This window comes from Dreissena polymorpha, chromosome 9 (assembly GCF_020536995.1).
Source record: "Dreissena polymorpha isolate Duluth1 chromosome 9, UMN_Dpol_1.0, whole genome shotgun sequence".
Taxonomy (NCBI): domain Eukaryota; kingdom Metazoa; phylum Mollusca; class Bivalvia; order Myida; family Dreissenidae; genus Dreissena; species Dreissena polymorpha.
The window spans coordinates 92,951,878-92,972,384 of NC_068363.1; the positions used below are offsets into that span (position 1 = coordinate 92,951,878).

The following is a 20,507-nucleotide window of genomic DNA, read 5'->3' on the forward strand; positions in this document are numbered from 1 at the left end:
GAATGTTACAACGTGCCATGCCTTTTTTATCTTATCACTTTATCATCCAGCAAAATTTGTTTAAAGATTCAACAAATTGATTAAATGTTCACATCGAAACTAGTTTTTTTAAATAATAAAAACAATGTGTTTACTTAAAATACATGCTATATGAATTACATCATCAACACAGTCTATATTTAAAAAAAAAACAATTATGTTATATATATGTATAAATGCCATTTTAACAAAACATCACCCTCGATGGAGAACTGTATAAGTAACCTACATAAGTAACACTTGAATACACGTATAGATAATTAGGTTAACCCATCTATGCCTAGTGGACTCTCCCATCCTTCTAAATTGGATCTTTTTTTCAAAATTAAGGATGTGTAGTACATTTATTTCTATATTTAGAATATTTCTTACAGAAATTGCTTAAAAAAAACAGCGCAGACCCTGATGAGACGCCGCATCATCTCATCTGGGTCTACGCTGTTTGCCTAGGCCTTTTTTCTAGACGTTAGGCATAAATGGGTTGAGTTAGGTCTCCAGAGAATTTTTTCAAACTCATTGGATTTAATCAAGGACATGTTTATCCACTTCAGACATAAGTTTTCATAGTTAAAACAAAAAGGTTTTGAGTCGAACTTCTCACTATTTTAGCAAAGCACCATTCTTAACGTATTTTACACACAGCAACGTGAGATGGTACAAATAAAATAATACAGATAGTCAATCGTATAGCTGAGGCTTTCGATAGGACCCAAATAACTTTTGGTAAGCGCTCAAGAAAACAATCCCATCTAAAATTTAGTTTCAAATGAGCGTTTTGCGAGTACCCGTACTGTGTGTTCTATAAGGAAGACGGTCGTTGACATGACGTGGAATATATATATATGAGAATGAGAGAGTATTGTAAACTTAAAAAAAAATAAATATGAAGACCAAATCTGAAAATGAACTTTACCTGGCTGCGTAGGATGTATACATGCGTTGACAGTCACGTCTTTGATTGTTATTGATTCATCGAACCGATATGTAATGGTCACAGTTATTGATGTCGTCGTTAAATCGGGTACACCGGGAAAGGAAATAGTATTTGTTCCTCCAGATTCTACTGTTTGGGTCTGCACACAAATGTAATAAATTGAAAGTAATCCGTGAAAATAAACACAGTATCAAGGTAAAATTAAACAAAAAATCATTTTGCAATTATTCGTCTCAGCAACTACACATATTTATTAAAGTAAAGACGAGAATTTTAGACGCTTATTCGCAAGACCATGACCTCCTTTATGGACTGTTAATTTGAAATCAGTAAGGATTGGTATATTATTAGGCAAAACTCTTGTCTAGTGACTTTTGAATGCCGTTTTAAGTCATATTACTGTTTTAATTACCAAAGTAAAATAACGTTTATTTTCATTCGTTAGTAATTGCGTGGTTAAGTAAATGCGTCTGAATATTATTTTGATAAAGTAAGGTCAAAACAAGTAAGATTGTTCGTATGTGTGGCCTGATGAATATAAACAAAATATTCTACCACTGAAAGAGGGTCGGGAAACTCCTCCACACGAAGAATGAACGTAACATCTTTAACGTAGTTTGTTGTTGTTATGCTGATTTCGGACAACAGAAGAGGCTTTTCGGGAGTAATTTCGAAAGTAACTTTATCTGTTTCTGGAGACGACAGCCATGCTTGGCCATCAAGAGTATCTTCGATTGAACTACTCGGATTTTCTCCTTCTGTAACCCTTATCTTTATTGCAGGGTTAGTCTCAGATGTTAGTGTTTGAACAACGGTTCCATTCATAGCGCAAATTTCTATAAAAAGAAAATATCACACATACTATATTTATTAAGTATCAAAGCCCTATCGCACTGCAATTTCAGTATTGGCATTTGGCTGTTTAAATGTGTAAAGTTAACTCTAAACCGATAGACAAATAATGACGTAAGAAACATCATACTCAGTAATGTTGGCTTAACTATAAATATACTGAATATTAGTTCAGTATAATATAAAACAACTCGAAAGTCATTTTTGTAGATGTATATCAGAAGATGTTTACGCTATTGAAACCAAAACCTTTTTTTCCGATGTCAAAAACCCCCTCATCGGTTTAGAACAGTGTTCCTTTTAATTTTTTTCTTCTGGTTCTATACAACATGAATACATTATATTTGTACTACTACCGCTTCAATATCAACACGTTTGCTGAAAGATCGACAACGACATATTTAGAAGAATACCTGCTCCTTTCTTAGTTGCCGTCCTCATAGTAACGACAGGTGTTAAAGGCCCTAAACAACCTTAACACTGAAGTCTTCCAATGTAATAAATTTATTAGGTTATCGTGTTTTAAACGTTATTTCAAAATATTCCACATCTGTATACATACTTACGAATTAGCATATATATCGGCCAAAGTCGAACGTCCTGTCTCTATGATTGCTTGCCGCTAATTTAATTCATTATTTTACTTATTTGCAACCTCTCTTATATAATTTTTAACAAATACTACACAGGTTTTCTGTCTCAAATACTGAATTGGTATCAAATACATGTATTACCTTCAAAGTCCATATATGAATGCATATATTAATTTTATCGTCGCAAATTAGTATTTATTTGAATGCTTGAAACATTATTTAATATGGATACAAAGTAACTAGTAAAGCAAATTCAACGATACATTATTACGTGGATAATTTTACAATATGCATAATAAAATCAAGGTGTACAAAGAACAAATATATTCTCCTTTGTGCGTTAAGAAATCCTGTGTTCACCTATATAACAACATCAGATGAACTTTAACATTATTTACCTGGCTGTGTAGTTGATGGTGTAGCTTCTGTCGAGGAGACCAATGGTTGTGTAATTACAACTGCTGAAGTTGTCTCGACAGCTAAAACAATATGGTTTCAAAAATCTATATAACCATTTATTTTAAGTGCGTCTTAGCATGTTGTGAATCTCTTAACAAATATTTAATAATCTGCGATATGTATTGTTAAATCAAATTTTCAAGCAACATCTAGAACATGATAACTGGTACATGTATACGACTTAAACGCGTTGCATGTCAGTTAGGTATCAATACAAGATAGATATAAATGATGCGTATCAACAATTGATACATTCGGTATTCAGTAACTAAATGGATTCGCTTCTATGGTGTTTTTTTGTAAATATGCCTTTGATCATAATCAACTCATATACAAGATCTGGATATAATTTATTTTGGTATAACGTTATATTTGCATTTGTTTTATTTATTTGTAAAAACAATCAAAGTTATATTATTATCAAAACAAATTATTCAATGTCTAAAATAAAACACACAATCTTCAAAAGGGAACATATTTTCTCTAGCGTTTTGAGACAGCAAAGTTTTGCCTCATAAAACAAGAAACATCAATTATTATTTACCTGGGGTCGTTAATGGCGAGCCAGCAAAATGTAAAACATGACAACTGGTACATACATACACTTAAAACGCGTTGCATGTTCTTTCTTTTTCAAATCGTGTACTTAATCTTGTATGTGAATTTAGCTGGGCTTATTGGTGAGATATGGCATGCTGACATGTTTTGAACTGTTTAAAACTATTAATCACATTCAGAGGCAGCTAAACTGCGAATGTCCCAGCTTGACTATCAGTGCAATTTACATTTTTCACAATCGAACATATTGGTAGAGTATACACAAACATGCGTTTCAAATAAATGTATGAACAATATTAACTACTAGTATACTATTATTTAGCTACAGCACCGCATATGTTTAGTCATGTGTTTAATTGCCAACTCATATATGACGTTATTAAGAGATACTTTGATGACATCATAATACGCAAACGTGTGACTTTTAAACCTTGTTCGTGGTTTTGTTGGAAGTGTTTTTATTTGCATTTAACCATAAAAAGACAAATAAGTTTCTTTAGGCGATTCATAGAAAATTTATATCAGTCGTGATCATAAAAATAAATTACTTTGAGTTTCACTCGTGGCTACGGCATTCGTTGAATGTGTTTCTATAACAACTTGTGAAATAAAATTCGATTGTACAACATAATTTTCGAATCTACTCTTTAGTGTTGTTTTTTTAAGGTAAGTCGAATGTAAGAGTTAATTTACTCGTACAAAATATTGCAAATTACCGTATAAGCACAAAGTTCTAAAAGAAATATTGTAATTCATTATTATTTTACATTTGACGTATGTACACGAATTGATATTTTCGACAAGACAAACAATATTTATAATATATGGAAATTTAAATTATATTCTTTATTTGTACCGCAGAGCTCCAGATAAGATGCGTATCTGCGTATTTGCGCATTGAAAAATTAACAAAAACGCATTTAAAATCGGCCTAGTACGTAACATTACGCAATACAAATCTTGGTACGTAATTTTAATCGATCAAAGTGCGTAACCGGTTTCACCAAAAATCTAGTTGAGTTTAAAGTGTAAACCTTTGAATCAAAAGTAAGTCAATCATAAGTAAGCTTGTTATGATAATGGCGACCCATCATGTTTTGTGGATCAAAAAGGGACGTTTTAAGCAACCAGCGGTTCCTGTGGGAATATTTTAAAGAAAGTATGTTCATATCATCATTTTATATTCTTTCTATTTGCATTTATTAATATAAAAAACAAATAATAAAATCTCTAGATTAAACATGCCATGCATTATAAATGTCAGTTTTCTTTGAAAATGTGGCTGAAACAAAGGAGTAAAATACGCTTTAACAATAATAGCAGGGGGTAAAATACCCTTTAGACTTAATCCTTATCTGGAGCTCTGTTTGTACTAATGTTTAACGTGTATTCTACATCATGCAAAACGACTATTTTAAAATGTATATCACTGCAATATGGTTAAATATGAAACTTAAATAGTTGTGGTCAGAGTAAATTAAACTACTTCAAAAGCTTTGACTCTTTATATAAATCACCTATATTAAAATTTTAAAAACATCGCTGAATGGTTACCTTCAAAACATCCAAATATTGCAATCTTAAATTTAAGATCAGACCCTGGCGTTTTGGGAGTGATTGTTATATCCAGCGTTTTCACATTTTTGCCAATCAATGGTGAGTTCTGAAAAATGTAAGCTTTATTACGATAAACCTTAAAACAATTTTATCACATACTGAATAAAAAGTGTGCTTAAATATTATGTTATTAATTTCAATATTTTTAAAAAAGACAAAGTTTATAATTAAGATGCTTATTTTTAAAAAGAAAAACAATTTTCGTCTAAAAATAAAACACGAGCGATACATATTTTATAAAATTTTAATTTAATTTAATTTATTAGAATTTAAATATACTAACCAACATGTTTATCGCATCATTTCCATCAGACACTGTCATGGTGCTGATATTTGGTGTATAAAAATCCGGCACGAGATGGGAAACATATGTAGGAGCTCCAAAAACGATGGAAAGAATGACTTTTCTTTGCACATTCGGCAAAAATAGTTTTTGATTCGCCCTGTCCCAAGGTGAAGGCAGAAGTAAAAGCTGGTTATCAACGGTCAACTGCAAAATAAACACATATGCATAAACAATGTGCACCTTACGAAAAAGGTCGACGTTATTATTTAGCGAAATTTTTATGGAAATAAAACATCAATCAATCATAGAATAGCATAAAAATATTACAAATGATACATGGATATGACGTTGACATCGGAAATAACCCTCATCTTAACATTATAGTTTAACTTTAATATTTACTTTACACATTAACTAGAAGTTGCAATATGCCTTTTCTATGAAAACTAAGTGAACATTTGTAGTGGTTGTTGTTTATTTTCGTATTTCAATTTAAGTAATATTGACGTTTACCTCACCTCAACCTATTTACAATACATTGTATCCCACTATTTACAATACATTGTATCCCACTATTTACAAAACATTGTACCCCACTATTTACAATACATTGTATCCCACTATTTACAATACATTGTATCCCACTATTTACAATACATTGTATCCCACTATTTACAATACATTGTATCCCACTATTTACAATACATTGTATCCCACTATTTACAATACATTGTATCCCAAACGAAATCTTAAGTGAAACGTACATTGTCTGAGCTTAAGGTTATTAAATTTTATATTTGTATTTATATTGTTATATATTTTAATGTATATTTATTATATTTTGAACTCTCATGCCAAGCGTTCATGACAAATTCTTTCGATTTTGTTCAGTAATTGTGACCAAAATCAGAAATGGCATTTGATTAATAGATTCCTTCTGGGGCAACTAAACACACATCATTTTACAATTAAACAAAACAAAATTGACTAAATACCAGACCTAAAACAATGCGCTATTTGAATCATGGTAACTATCTTTTTAATAGCCTTTCTATCGATCGGTCGGTTAACGCATGTATGCCTTGTTGACTCTCACATCCTTCTAAATTGGATCAATTTATTTCCAAAATTAGAGATGTCTATGATATTTATTTTTATATTTAGAATATTTCTTACAGAAATTCCTTTTAGCAAACAGCGCAGACCCTGAAGAACCGCCGCATCAGGCGGCGTCTCATCTGGGTCTACGCTGTTTGCAAAGGCCTTTGTTCTAGACGCAAGGCATAAATGGATTAAAACAAAACAATACCGTCATCATATCATTTGAGATATACGCTTCGTCCAACATGCCGTCTGTTATCATACACGGTGTTGTTACGCTGGGGGCAATGGTCGTCGTTGTACCTGGGACAGCTGTTGTAGTGGTCGGTTCTACCAAATTAAGATATCAAAATTCATAATTCATGTTATAGTATAATAAAATTATTATAAATATATCGCATACATTTAATCAATGTTTATCTGTCGTTTACAATATTAGGTTTTTAGGAAAATATAACATTCAACACTATTCCAATAATAAAGCACCAAACACATTTACATAGCTTTGATTTACTTCCTTTTGGACTGTGCTGACAAAAGATCTGACAACAGTTGTCAGCTCATATAATTAAATAGTAAACCTATTCAGTAAATGTTACACTAAGCTCTCTGTAGGCTCGCTATGAAACAAAATTCCTGAACTCCACTAGGTCAATAAAGTTTTATATCAATTTAAAACCCATATAAGATACCATATATATGACTAAATGTGACGTATTGTGGTTGACGTCATTATACTTAGAACACTCGACGTTAATATATATGTCTAACACTTTGTTGTTTGTGTTGTTCTTCAACGAAAGAAATAACAGTGAAAATATATTGTTATGCATAAATGACCGGAATGATCACTGAACATTTTTATAGAATATTCCATTTAAAATGTATGCAAACAAAATATATAAATACAATTATAGGAATGGATAAATTCTGAATAAGCATGAACAAAGGTTCAAATATATAAACTACCTGCAGGTTCAAAGCATGCGACCAACTGCAGATCTTTTACTAGGACTTCAAACGGAAATTTGCTCTTTACCACTATCAAAACCGTTGGGTACTTAAGCTCAATTACTTGTGGATCCAAGAGCGTATAGATGGAGGCGGTTGTTTGTTGTAATGTCTAAAAAAACATTAATAAAAATACATGATACAATACAAGCGTGATTTGCAAATATGTGTGTTTTACCCTTTTATGCCTAGCGAATAGAAAAAAAGTATTGGCAAACAGCGTAGACCCAGATGATGATGCGGCGTCTCATCTGGATCTGCGCTGTTTGCTTAAAGGAATTTCTTTAAGGAATATTCTAAATATAGAAATAAATATACTTGACATCTCTAATTATGGAAATAAATTGATCAAATTTAGAAGGATGGGAGAGTCTTCTAGGCATAAATGGGTTAAAAGAATACATTACATTATAAGGCTGCTGAAAATTGCGAGAATTTAAAATATAAACACAGTGAAACGTCGACTTCATTAGCAGGCGGTTATTCTTAATATCACTTATTACAAAAGTAATTACATGGGTGTCCTCAATGTGTCCGGTCGAGTCATGTGTGAAAAATTCGACAGTTATCGGCGCAGTGCCAAAGAGTGACTGAGTGACAGGCAGAACACGGACGGTTATGTTTGCCAAATAAATTGAGTCCGGCTGGATGTTTTTGAGCTCCACCAAAAACCTATGCTCTTGTGCTGCCGTGGTTATCAAAAACCCATCATTTTCTGTCGCAGGCGAGCTGAACAAGGCGTTGTTGCCTTCCATCACGTCATTATAAATTACAGAGATGTGATTGCTGTTTTTTTCCCCATCCAGCATTTTCTTTTCGCAGCCTGATGACAAAACAGTGAATGCACGATACAGAATCAGATTTATCTAAACAACTTAAAAATGTTCTTAAATTATTAGGAAGACATCATTCGTTAGTAACGTATATACATATAAACAATTTCAAAGTAGTGTGATACGCTTCAACTTATATGCTTCATTACCAAACAGAGGTAAAGATTCTCACACTTATTATTGAAACCAAAATATTTATTTGATTCCAATATAAGATATTTACTTCAAAGCCCTCTTCTCAACCATCGTTGAGGATTAAAAAAAAGATTTTTTAACGGTATTAAAACTTGATTTAATGTTTTTATTTTTAATATTGAAACATATTTCCAACAACATAATATAAATCGTTCTTAATGTAGAATTTGTTCAAATACTCTTCTTCCTAATGGTGATGATTGTATGCTGTTGTTTTTTTTTTATTAACTAAATACATTTCTAATTGTTCCTCTTATTTTAAATTAACGAAATATTGCCTATAATTGCAGTAATTTATCCTTAATTAACTTAATACTAATTAAGCTTAAAAACTAAAACGGGACCATCGTCCATAATATACAATAAATACCAACCGGACGAAGTTGTCGTGGACCCTGGAGTAGTTGAACCAAAAACTGAAATCAATATTTACGTTCAGTTATGTTGCAGAGTAACGTATCGCTCCCTTGGTGCAAAAAGGTACCATGTGACCATGAAATTTAAAGGCACATGGTACTTTTTTGCACAATTGGGGCGAAATAAGTTGGAAAACTATTGTTTTTTATTGTAATTGTCTACAGGGAGAAAGTTAATTGGCCAGCTTTCATCCTCCGAAGAAGCTTTTTCATTAACGGGGCACCGAATGACATCATGTTGGAGGGTAGGAGCGGCATTAGTTATTCCTTAAACAAATTGGGAACGTTTACCGAGCGAAGTGTTGTAAACTTATTTCTGATCTCTTTTTCTGAATGCAAATGTAACTTTCTTTCATGTATCAAACAAAATAAGATAGAAACAAATGATGCCTATTAATTATGGATCAATTCATTCGTCTGTAATTAAACAAAGTCGCCTTTATTAGGAAAATATTACTTTGATCGTACTGAACTTTTATGCAAGATCTGGATAACAAGTATTTTGGTATTAAAGGCTCTATAAAGGTGACAAATCCAATTATTATGCATATCAACTGGTATGATTTTTACCGGATTTCAGTTACTCTTGCATAAAAACTGCTAATAACACAGCTTAGGTACAACGTTGCCAAGAACTATGGAAGATATACTCGTTTCATAATTGGAAGAAATGTTTACATTTTTGCAACTAACGTGATGTGTAGCCTCAGAGCGGTGACATATGCTAAAATAGCCGATAGAAAATTCAATTTTAATTCTATTTCAAACAACTTTTTACCAGCAGAAAATGACTTATTAGTTCATTACAAACGTTTTAACCATTTAGAAGAGACCTACTTTGTGAGTTATACCAAAAAACGTTAAAAAACCATCGATATATTTTTGGTGACCTTAGTCACTTTCACTTTCTCTTTCCCTAGTAAACAGCGATGTAAATAAACGGATTGTTTGTAAACACAATTGACTTGGAGGACACTTTATTTTGAGCTCGAAACAAGTTGTATTGCTCATATTTTATTGTAATGTCCAATAGCATATATATATATATTGTTCTTTGATAACCTTTATAAATTAAATATGAAAATAATATTTAAAAATCGGTAAATAATTACTGATCTTCACCTTTATAGAGCCTTTAAGTGGCACAGCAATAGTTGGATTTATTTTCGATGCAGAAATCGTGTTTTAATTTTAACAAAAACAAAAATGACCAAGACTTAGATCCCAAACAAGGTACCATCAATATAAAATGCCCATGAGGTCTTAATATAGTTATGTATAAACGAAGTTTTGTTAACCTCCAAACATACGGGCCATACAAAATATAGTATCTATCCGTACAGGTGCGTTACACAATCTTAACTGAACAGTAAAAGAAAAGAAACTAAAGGTCAACGCAATGCTGTTATGAAAAAAGGGCTATAACTATATAATGGAGAGTATTGATGTTTGGGTAACTAACTCATCTAAAAAACATCTTACTACTTTATCTTACAATAAAATTTATATTTATGACCACGAACATCAATTCATTATCAGGTTAAGCACATTAATTACAGAGTATTCGATATTGAGAAGCAAGTTAAAAGAATAAAACAAATCAATCGGAGAAGAAAAACTTTTTTGCAACGTTTTCATCATTAATTTACATAAACATCGTCAGAAATACGGCTCAATTTGTTAATAAAGAACTTCCTGGAAAATAAAGATAGTTGAAAACGTACCTGACGTAGTCGTTGGAACTGTAAACGTCGTGGTTTCTGTTAAAATCATACGAAAATGAATCATTATTCGATAACCATGCGACCGTGCAAACACTGATATTAGACTGTCATATATACTGTACATAAATCTTATCGAAAGAAAAAAGTTAAAGTTACAATGAAGGATACACATTTAGAATTAACAATAAACTTAATTGAAAGCCAGTTTAATTTAACCCAAAGTCTCTAGTGTTTTATAAACAATCTATTTGTAATTATATTTCCTCATTTGTACAAGATGCTATCTCTTCGGCGGCAGGATAACATCTGAATAAATTCAACATAAACTATCCCTTTTTATGTTTCACACATCCAGTTATCTTAAATAAAAACAATCAACGCGATTATGCAATGAAATAAACTAAACGTATCTCTAGTTATATACCCTTTTGCGTAATCAAAATGCGTGATAAACCTAGACGAGAGCTAACTTTTCACATACTCTGTTCAGAACTGACTCGATTTTATCAAATAGTTAAACAAATAATTTCAATAATTGGTTGATTCAAGATATTGTTTATTCGATGTAGCCCAAAATTAAAATTGGCAAAGTTTCTCCATGCAAAAAGTATGCCTGTGATTTACATGTCCTTTTATGAGACTCTACGACATAAAATAAAACACTAAAATAAAACCTTTTAAGTTTCGTAGAAGATTGAATATTTTAACCCATTTATGCCAAGCGTCTAGACTGAATGCCTTGGCAAACTGCGTAGACCCAGATGAGACGCCGCATGATGCGGCGTCTCTTCATGGTGTGCGCTGTTTGCTTAAAGAAATTTCCGTAAGAAATATTCTAAATATAGAAAAAAATATACTATACATCCCTAATTTTGGAAATAAATTGATCCAATTTAGAAGGATGTGAGAGTCCATAAGGCATAAATGGTTAAATATTCAAATCATTATTTAAGTTTCGAATAAGTTGTACAAGTATATCTACCGTGTGCTCTGAGAAAGGTTTCCGCGACATTGGAGACTCCTGATGACCAAATGAATTTGTAATTTGAACTCATTAAAAAAAAGGAAAGTAGGCTAATAAATTTTACCAGGTTGAGCGGGATGTGTACATGCTTTGACAGTCACTTCTTGGATTGTTATCGATTCGCCTGGTTGATGTCGAATGGTCACAGTTATTGATTCCGTCGTTATGTTGGATCGACCGTAGAAGGTAAATATTTGTGGGGATCTGGTTCCTCCTGTAGAGTGCTGTTATAAATATGCAATACGTTGAAAGAAAATAGTGAATACAAATACACTACCAATATAAAATACATCAAAAACACATCCGGAACTGATTTGATTTTAAGATTAAAAGAAAAGCAGATTAAAAGGCTATTTATTTTAGTAGAGATAGTATTTCTTGACACCGTGTTGGCGAACTACTTTTACGGACAGTACATTTGAAATAATTAAAGGTTTGTATTGTTTATTGAAAGAAAACTTGTAAAGTGACCTTTTTCGCCATATTACGTCAAATAAACGTATTTATTAGCTAAACAAAACATCGATGAGAATATGTTTGAAAGTAATTCTGTTAACGTCATTGCGCCAGAAAATAATTTTAAGAAAAAGAGGTAAACTTTGTCTGACATTTATCTTGTTGTATTTAATATTATTATTTTCAATTCTAAAACGATAATAACTGTTGTTGCTGTCTTCATATTGTGTTTAAAATTGCATAAATAAGTATCTAACCCATGTATGCCTAGCGTCTAGAAAAAAAGGCCTTGGCAAACAGCGTAAACCCAGATGAGACGCCGCATGATGCGGCGTCTCATCAGGGTCTGCGCTGTTTGCTTAAAGGAATTTCTGTAAGAAATATTCTAAATATAGATATAAATATAATAGACTTCCGTAATTTTGGAAATAAATTTATCCAATTTAGAAGGATGGGAGAGTCCACTAGGCATAAATGGGTTAACCGTGTGCTAGAGAATTAAAACAAACTAATATACCAATGAAATAGGTTGTTCCGACTCCAAAACATTCTGATTTATCAAGACATCCTCGACGGGGCCGCTTATTTTTACGGTGATTTCGGACAACGTGATGGTCTTCGTGGGAATTATTTCGAATAAAACTGGATCCGTGTCTGCAGGCGACTGCCATGCTTGGCGAAGGAGCGTGCTTTCGATGGAACTCGGATTTTGTGCTTCGTTAACCAGTATATGAACTGCGGGGTCAGTCGTTGTTGACAAGCTTTGAAGAACGCTACCACTCTCAGCGCAAATATCTAACAACAATGTCAAAAATACTGAGTTTATTAACAAGCATTGGCCCATCGAACTGATATTTCGATATCGACCGCGACACTTGTCGCGTTTATAATTTATAAAATGAAAATTTAAAACGTTCGTGTAATTACTGCAAAATAAACAGGTAAATCCAATAATTGGTCTTTTTATAAATAGTATATTGCACATTAAATATAATTGCGTTATAATATAAAACACACGGATTTTCAAACGTGTAAAATGAATATGAACTTATGTTTACGCTCGCATAAACGAAACCTTGTTTGCGTATTTTAAAGTCAATACTTAGTTTTAGACTATGGTGTCTCATTTACTTGTCATCTGTTATCATTATACTGTTATAACTACTTTTCAACTTAATGTTGCTTCAATATTCTGTGATACGTATGGTGTAAAATCGAACTCGTCGTATTTAAATGAACACTTGCTACTTTTTTAGTTGTAGTAATCAAAGCAAATACGCTTGTTACAGGCCCTAAACAACAATTTACGCACAGGTTCTCTAGTTCTCTAATGTAATAGATTCATTAGGTGATTTTATTTTAAATGGTATTTCAAAGAACCGCACTTTATTTTATAAATCAGTAGTACTCATTTGTAACTGATACCACTATTACTTAAAAATTAAAAATTAACAGAAGTATTCACTATCAAATACTTTTATATTAGATTAGCCATTCAGAATCTACAAATTTGACATATGAATACATAACTATTCAATAACTTTAATGTAGATGAACTCTATTTATTCTAGCTTTTTTATTTGTAAGGCTTAAATCGATATTTAATATAAAAAACGAAAAATGTTCACGCACATGAATTTCGACGCTAAATTGTAATCGGAACTAAATATAGAACATTTATAATTAACCCATTTATGCCTAGCGGCCTGAAAAAAGGACATTGTAAACAGCGTAGACCCAGATGAGACGACGCATGATACGGCGCCTCATCTGGGTCTGCGCTGTGCTTAAAGAAATTTCTGTAAGAAATATTCTAAATATAGAAATAAGTATACCAGACACCCCTACTTTTGGAAATAAATTGATCCAAATTAGAAGGGTGGGAGAGTCCACTAGGCATAAATGGGTTAAAAAAAATTATACCAAAGGAATCCCAACATTCTGCAAGATTTCTTTGTAAAAGTAGAAAGCTTTTATCTCCTTTCAAAACCATAACGACTTTAAATATTACAAACCTGACTTTGTAGTTGATGGTTGTTGTGTAGTGCCTGTCGAGGAAACAGATGGTTGTGTTGTCAAAACAGCTGTAGTTGTCTGTACAGCTAAAACAACATGGTTTTAAATATGTATTGATATTTAGACAGTTATACACGGCAGAGCTCGACCGGACGTCTATAATCGGCCCGCTGCCGACATAACGGCCCGTGGAGGGTTTTTATTAAACAATTAAATATTTTTAAGCATCGAACGAACCCGAAACGTATTTCGGAGTTTGTTTGTCATGCATAATTGGGAGCGTCGATATAAATACAATTAGTGTAATTGCTTCGACATTCGATTTTTTTAAACGTGTTTTTGGTGACAGTGGTAAGCATTTGATGCACTCGTTTAAAAAAGTGTGAATTAAAATGAATATTAATAAAGTTAAACGATTGGAAAAACATAACACAGAATTACACATATTTGTTATTTTATTGTTGTAAGCGCCGGATTAAAGTTGTAATTGAGGTAAGTGTGTCTTTTACAATACTTTTTGTTGTTTTATTCATCCTGTTAAAGCTCAAATAGATGAATCTTTCTAATGTTTAGAAGAGTTTCGGTTTCAATAGATATTTGTACTATCCAAAGTGTGTGCTAAGTGTCATCATACTTATGTTAAATTCTTTTGTGAGTTGCGGCTTAATTTTATTGATTTACTTTGGTTAAGACTGCATGTGGACGCAGTTTAGTACAGTTGCGGTCGCATGATCCGATTCTTTCTGATATGAAAAATCGACCCGGCTAAGCGGACCGATATAATTTTAGTTTCAATCGATATGTGTGTATTCAAGTTGTGTGCTACGTGTCATTATAACTATGTTCGATTCTTTCGTTGAGGTTTGGTAATATTTTATTGATCACCGTTGGCTAAAATTAAATGTGAACGCACTTTTGTTAAGTTGAAGCCGCGTAATCAGATTCTTTTCAGATATAAAAATGCGGCCCGGCTAAGCGGGCTGATATAATTTATATTGGCCCGCTAGATACGAATAACGGCCCGCTCGCGACGTCATTTTTTTCTATTCATAGTAACGATATGTTCTATATATAGGATATTGCACGAGTTGTCATATTTTACCATATTTGATTAAACGAGTTCCGGAATTGTTTTAGTAAGCGAGCCTTTGGCGAGCTTATTTACGAATTTCCTTGACGAGTTAAATAAAATATGGTATGAAATGACAACGAGTGTCAGATCTTTTTTATCACATGCTTTTCTTTAAAATGAGCAAATTATATAATTTTTTACGCAAACATAATGATAAATCCCGAATGTTGTTTACATTTCCTGACGTCATTTGACGTTGCAACGTCATTTCAGCAGAATAAAAACATGCGATTGGTCAATCGAACGAAAACTAAGCCATTAAAACGCTTAAAAAGTATATAACACATGTGTAAGATATAGGCCTAGAGGCTATTTGTCCATGTCAGTGTAAGATCGTTTGTTATTTCACGAGTGATCAGAGAAAATATATTTTACGAGTAGCGCCAGACGACCGAATAACTATCGATTGTGTCACGTTAAATATAGTTCAACTTTAAACTGTTCCTTTTAATACTTTCCTATTGAAAATATTAGAAGAAATAAAAATCGAATCGAGAATGTGATATTTTTCTTGGTAAAAAAAGAAAAAAATGCAGCAGCCAAAACTAAAATTAAATTTTATTTACCTTAATGAAAACTTTAATCAATTGCCTATAACAATAAATTGACAATGATATACACATCCATTTTCTGTTCTTCCATCGCTTTGTCGAAATCCATTTTCTGTTTTGTTTTTTTCATCCCTATTATCGAAATGTATTTAAAGGGGTGTTGCTGCAGTTTTGCTGATTTTTATCCATCAAATAGATTTTGTCCAAATTGTATATTTAAGATATATAGATACAAATACTATATGAAAAATGAAATAAAAACATAGGGTCACCGACCTTGTTTTGATTTTATTCACCATTCTATAACATGTACTTTTTCAATAAAACTGAAAAATCTCTAATTGCGTAAAAATAATTAATAACCTATGAAATTAGCAACATGAAGATATTATATAAGCTAAGAAACATCAAATACAATTTAATGAAATCACACACTACCAATAAAATGGATTACACAAGTAAAATTTTTATTTAAAAAAAATAAGATTTTTTCTGTCACCCAAAACAAACGTCATTTTTTACTATTGTTACAATAAATGGAAAAAAATGTCTGATTAATAGAATTCTGCGGAACTGCTCAAATATGTTCATCTACCTATTGTCATCATAAAACACAAATAAAACTTGCGGGGCCCCCGCACTTTTAATAGAGATTTTTTTGTTTTAACAATCCCTACCGCCTACGTCAAATTTCATCAAAAAACATCAATTCGGCAAAACCCAAGTACCGGTACATTGATTGTTAGAAATATGCATAAACATAAGAAATTGTTTACAATCTTAACTGGGATCACAACAGCTTACCAAAAGACATAAAAAAAATTCAATCAAAAACATAAGACCATACAGTAACAAACTCGACCTTAATCATTAATAACTTACATGTACTTGCTCACAGATTTCGGCATGTTTTGAAGTTTGTGATTAAATGCTTTAAATTGATAAATGTAAACAACAGGACTAAAGAGCTCCAGTATAAAACAAGAATGGAATTAAAGAAAGAAAAAAAGGAAAAAAAAACACCTGGGATCGAAATTTTTTTATGAACCAACTCAGTCATTTCTGATGATACTGATAACAGAAATATTGAGTTGTGATAATAGCATCATCGGTGTTGCTATAAATATATCCTCGGTTAAATAAACTGCCGCAACACCCCTTAATCCACACTTATTTTTTATAGCGTTTGTATCGAATGCTTACCACTCTAACCCAAACCCCGATTTACGAAATCGTAATCCTGCCGTAGCGAATTATTTTATTCCTATCGCAGATAACAATTATGAATGACAAACGCACAATCCGGAATACGTTTATGATTCGTTCGATGCTTAATTTTTTTTTTTTAAATACTTTTAAAACCACTATGTCCCTAAAATCCTGAGCGAAACTAGATAGTATGTTTCGTCTGAGAAATGACGTCACACTTAATACGTCATAAATTGCGTAATCAAGTAAATGAAAATGATAAATACGTAAAGGTGGTTCGGCAATATATTTTAAAGAAGAAAAAAATGATGATATATAATTTAACGATAACATTCATGATGCGTCCCAATAAATTTCAAAGGTAAAATATTAGAACATGTTTATCGTCACGGCGTGCGAAGGATACACTACATCCTGTTGACCGGAGATAGGAAAATTTATTCGACCTCTGCTTTCTTCGGTCAATGTTTGCAACAGAGGCAGGATAAAGAAAATATTCGTGATGGTAATATTACATGGGAAACAGGGTTTGGCATGTGATAGAACTATTTATGTGATGGACTTCTCAGCATATTGTGAATCATGTCAACAAATAATGTTCTCAGCGAATAAATGTTTTATTAAATCAAACTTGTCAGCATTACATTTAACATGACAACCAGCACATACATAAAACTTGCCAAACAACTATTTCTCACAAATATGTGAGCTTTTTTACAAAATACAAATGGCATTACGACTCATATTAAACAAGAGAAGCAGCCTTCTTAAATATTACAAAACTGCACATTTTTAATGAAATTTCAAAACCATCTTGTTATTTATCTATGAATTGATATTTGAGTATGTACTTTGATAATGTATCATATATAAAACTTACAGGGCGTTGTGATGCTTGCTGTTGTAAATTTCTCGCCGCATAACAGAGCGGTGATCGGACTCAACATGATGTCTGCGCCGTCTAAAGACTCTATTGTGACCGTAATAGTTACTACATTCTTGCCATTCCTTGGATGACTCACAACCACAACAGTGTCCTCGGCAGTTTCCAACACCAGGAACGGTCGCGTCTGATACAATTGTATGACAAAGGGAGGTAAGTTTTAAACATTACCATGACATACATTTACTGTATTTTGCGCTTGTAAAAAAGGTCCATTTAATATCAATATAGGATATAGTAAAGGTATGTACATACCTTAGTTTGAATTGTGTTATCTTCGTATGTAACGTTGACAGATAAAACTGTGTCAAATGTGTGAATATGTAACTCGTTCAATTCTATTGGTGTAATGTCAATCATGACTACAGCCATGTCGTTATTATCGAGTGTAAGTTCTTTCAATCCTTCTTCCCGATTAAACGGATCGAACCCTTCAACGGTTTTCCCGTTAGAGTAAATGGTTGTGAAACTTGGTGCAACGTCTTCCTCTGGTCCGCCCATCACGCAATGTTCTATCAATTTCAAACGTACATGTATGTTTGAAAGCGTTCAGATGGACATCTAGTCCATGTCTATAATTAAAGACTCATTTATCGAAAGAAAACTGTCTATAGTATTTATTAGTTAAGAATGGGAGATTTTACCTCCATAACAAAATCAAAACGAATACACAATTAAGTTACCTGGCTTTGTAGTTGATAGTGATGGTGGAGTTGATGTCGAGGAAACAGCTGAAGCTGTTCGTGAAACAAAAACAATATGGTTTCAAAGAATGATATGACAATTTATGTTAATGACGTCTCCTCATGTTGCAAATCTCGTAAACAGATAACACGCTTAGTCTATAGATATGTATTATAAAATCTGACTTTCAAGCAATATCTTCAAAACAGATAAAAGGTACATACATACGACTTAAAACAATGTATGATGATGAAGTATATAATGTATTAACGTATAGGATTCTCTTACAGGTCAGTGTGATGGTTTCATTTGTCAATTCTTCGCATACCAGAGCAGCAATTGGGCTCAATTCGATACCACTACCGTCTTGAGATATATACGCGACCGTAATGGTTACCACCTTCTTGCCATTGCTTGGCAAAGGTACAACACCACTACCTTCTCGATTCATGTCTTCTAGCGGCCTCTACAATTTTATGAAAAAGACCGTTATTCATGTTAAAAATCCTAAAAATTCCATTAAAGAAAAACCTTGGTCATAGCACATGCATGCACATACCTCAGTTACAGTTGTGTTATCTGCGTATGTAACGGTGACGAATTTTATATTTCCACGTTTTGGCATTTCTAACTCGTTCACTTCTCTCGGTTCAATATCAATCTTTACTAAAGCCGTGTTATTTCCATCAGCGGAAATTATTATTGGACTTTGATTAGGGTCGAAAGGATTGAACTCTTCAACGGGCCAGTCATTAGAAGTAATAGTTTTGCTACTTAGTTGAACTACTTTCTCTTCTTGGTTCATCCCGCAATGATCTATAATCAGGAAAAAAAAATTCATGCAGGTTTCAAATAGTATATAATAGCATTTATTCAATGAATACAATTAAAAACTACATATACGAAAGAAAACAATTTATATTGTGCATTTATCTGTTTAGAAACAATTGTTTAATAAAAAACGTATTTTTGTCAATATATATAAACAACCTTTCTTTGTAGATGACGTTGCTGTTGGAGTTGATGTCGAGAAACCCGATGGTTGTGTAGTCGAAACAGCTGAAGTTGTAGATACAGCTAAAACAATATGGTTTCAAACATTTATATGACGATTTATTTCAAGGATATCTCAGCATGTTGTTAATGTCGTCAAAAAATAAAATGCTCAGCGAAAAGATGTGTTTATAATTAACACTTTAAAGCAACATGTACAACAGAGTAGCACCGTTCTTAAAGTATCAATCATGATATTAATCCACAGACAGCTTTTCAAAAATTGATCATGAAGTATTAAACGAAGTATGAAACGACTCTCTCTTCTTCGCCCATCTCGCAATATTCTATATTTGGCAGTCGTAAATGTAGGTTTAATGCGTGCATAATGGCAATTAGTCAATGTGTGTAATTACAATATAGGTCTACGAAAGAGAACATATTTTCTCAAGCATGCATTTCTTAAGAACGAAAAGTTTTACTGCAATCAGATTATCAAAACAAATTCAAACATTTTTAACCTGGCGTTGTAATTGATGTTGATGGTGGAGTTGTTGTCGAGGAAACCGATGGTTGTGTAGTCGAAACAGCTGAAATTGTACGTACAGCCAATATGGTTTCAAACATTTATATGACGATGTATGTCAAGAATGCCGGAGCATATTGTTAATCTCGTCAACAAAATAAATGCTCAGCGAAAAGATATGTATTTGTAATTAAGACTTTCCAGCAACATGTACAAAAGAGTAAGAGTATGATTGTGTAGTCGAAACAGCTGAAATTGTACGTACAGCCAAATCAATATGGTTTTAAACATTTGTACGACGATGTATGTCAAGGATGTCTCAGCTTGTTGATAATCTCGTCAACAAATAAAATGC

The 20,507-nt window shown here is 32.5% G+C and overlaps 2 protein-coding genes across 2 annotated transcripts in view; both read right to left on the reverse strand.

Annotated features, from left to right (window-relative positions):
- Window positions 1-14,194, reverse strand: part of LOC127846265 (mucin-2-like) — a 92,891-nt gene extending 78,697 nt beyond the window's left edge. The window contains exons 1-13 of the mRNA XM_052377436.1: window positions 14,114-14,194; window positions 12,616-12,893; window positions 11,707-11,866; window positions 10,619-10,654; window positions 8,853-8,894; window positions 7,966-8,273; window positions 7,409-7,562; window positions 6,648-6,769; window positions 5,336-5,542; window positions 4,990-5,098; window positions 2,817-2,897; window positions 1,529-1,809; window positions 953-1,112 (exon numbers count right to left, since the gene is read on the reverse strand). Of these exons, the coding sequence (XP_052233396.1) occupies window positions 953-1,112; window positions 1,529-1,809; window positions 2,817-2,897; window positions 4,990-5,098; window positions 5,336-5,542; window positions 6,648-6,769; window positions 7,409-7,562; window positions 7,966-8,259 (1,408 nt within the window). The 5' untranslated portion in view covers window positions 8,260-8,273; window positions 8,853-8,894; window positions 10,619-10,654; ... (1 more) ...; window positions 12,616-12,893; window positions 14,114-14,194. The remainder of the gene's footprint in view (window positions 1-952; window positions 1,113-1,528; window positions 1,810-2,816; window positions 2,898-4,989; window positions 5,099-5,335; window positions 5,543-6,647; window positions 6,770-7,408; window positions 7,563-7,965; window positions 8,274-8,852; window positions 8,895-10,618; window positions 10,655-11,706; window positions 11,867-12,615; window positions 12,894-14,113) is intronic.
- LOC127846266 (uncharacterized) lies at window positions 14,106-19,093 on the reverse strand. Its single transcript, XM_052377437.1, has 5 exons — window positions 18,922-19,093; window positions 18,633-18,686; window positions 18,205-18,461; window positions 17,887-18,076; window positions 14,106-14,146 (listed from the first exon to the last, which is right to left on the reverse strand). Exons 1-5 carry the CDS (start codon window positions 19,082-19,084, stop codon window positions 14,106-14,108), a joined length of 705 nt encoding a protein of 234 aa, XP_052233397.1. The 5' UTR covers window positions 19,085-19,093.
- Window positions 19,094-20,507: the final 1,414 nt, after the last annotated feature.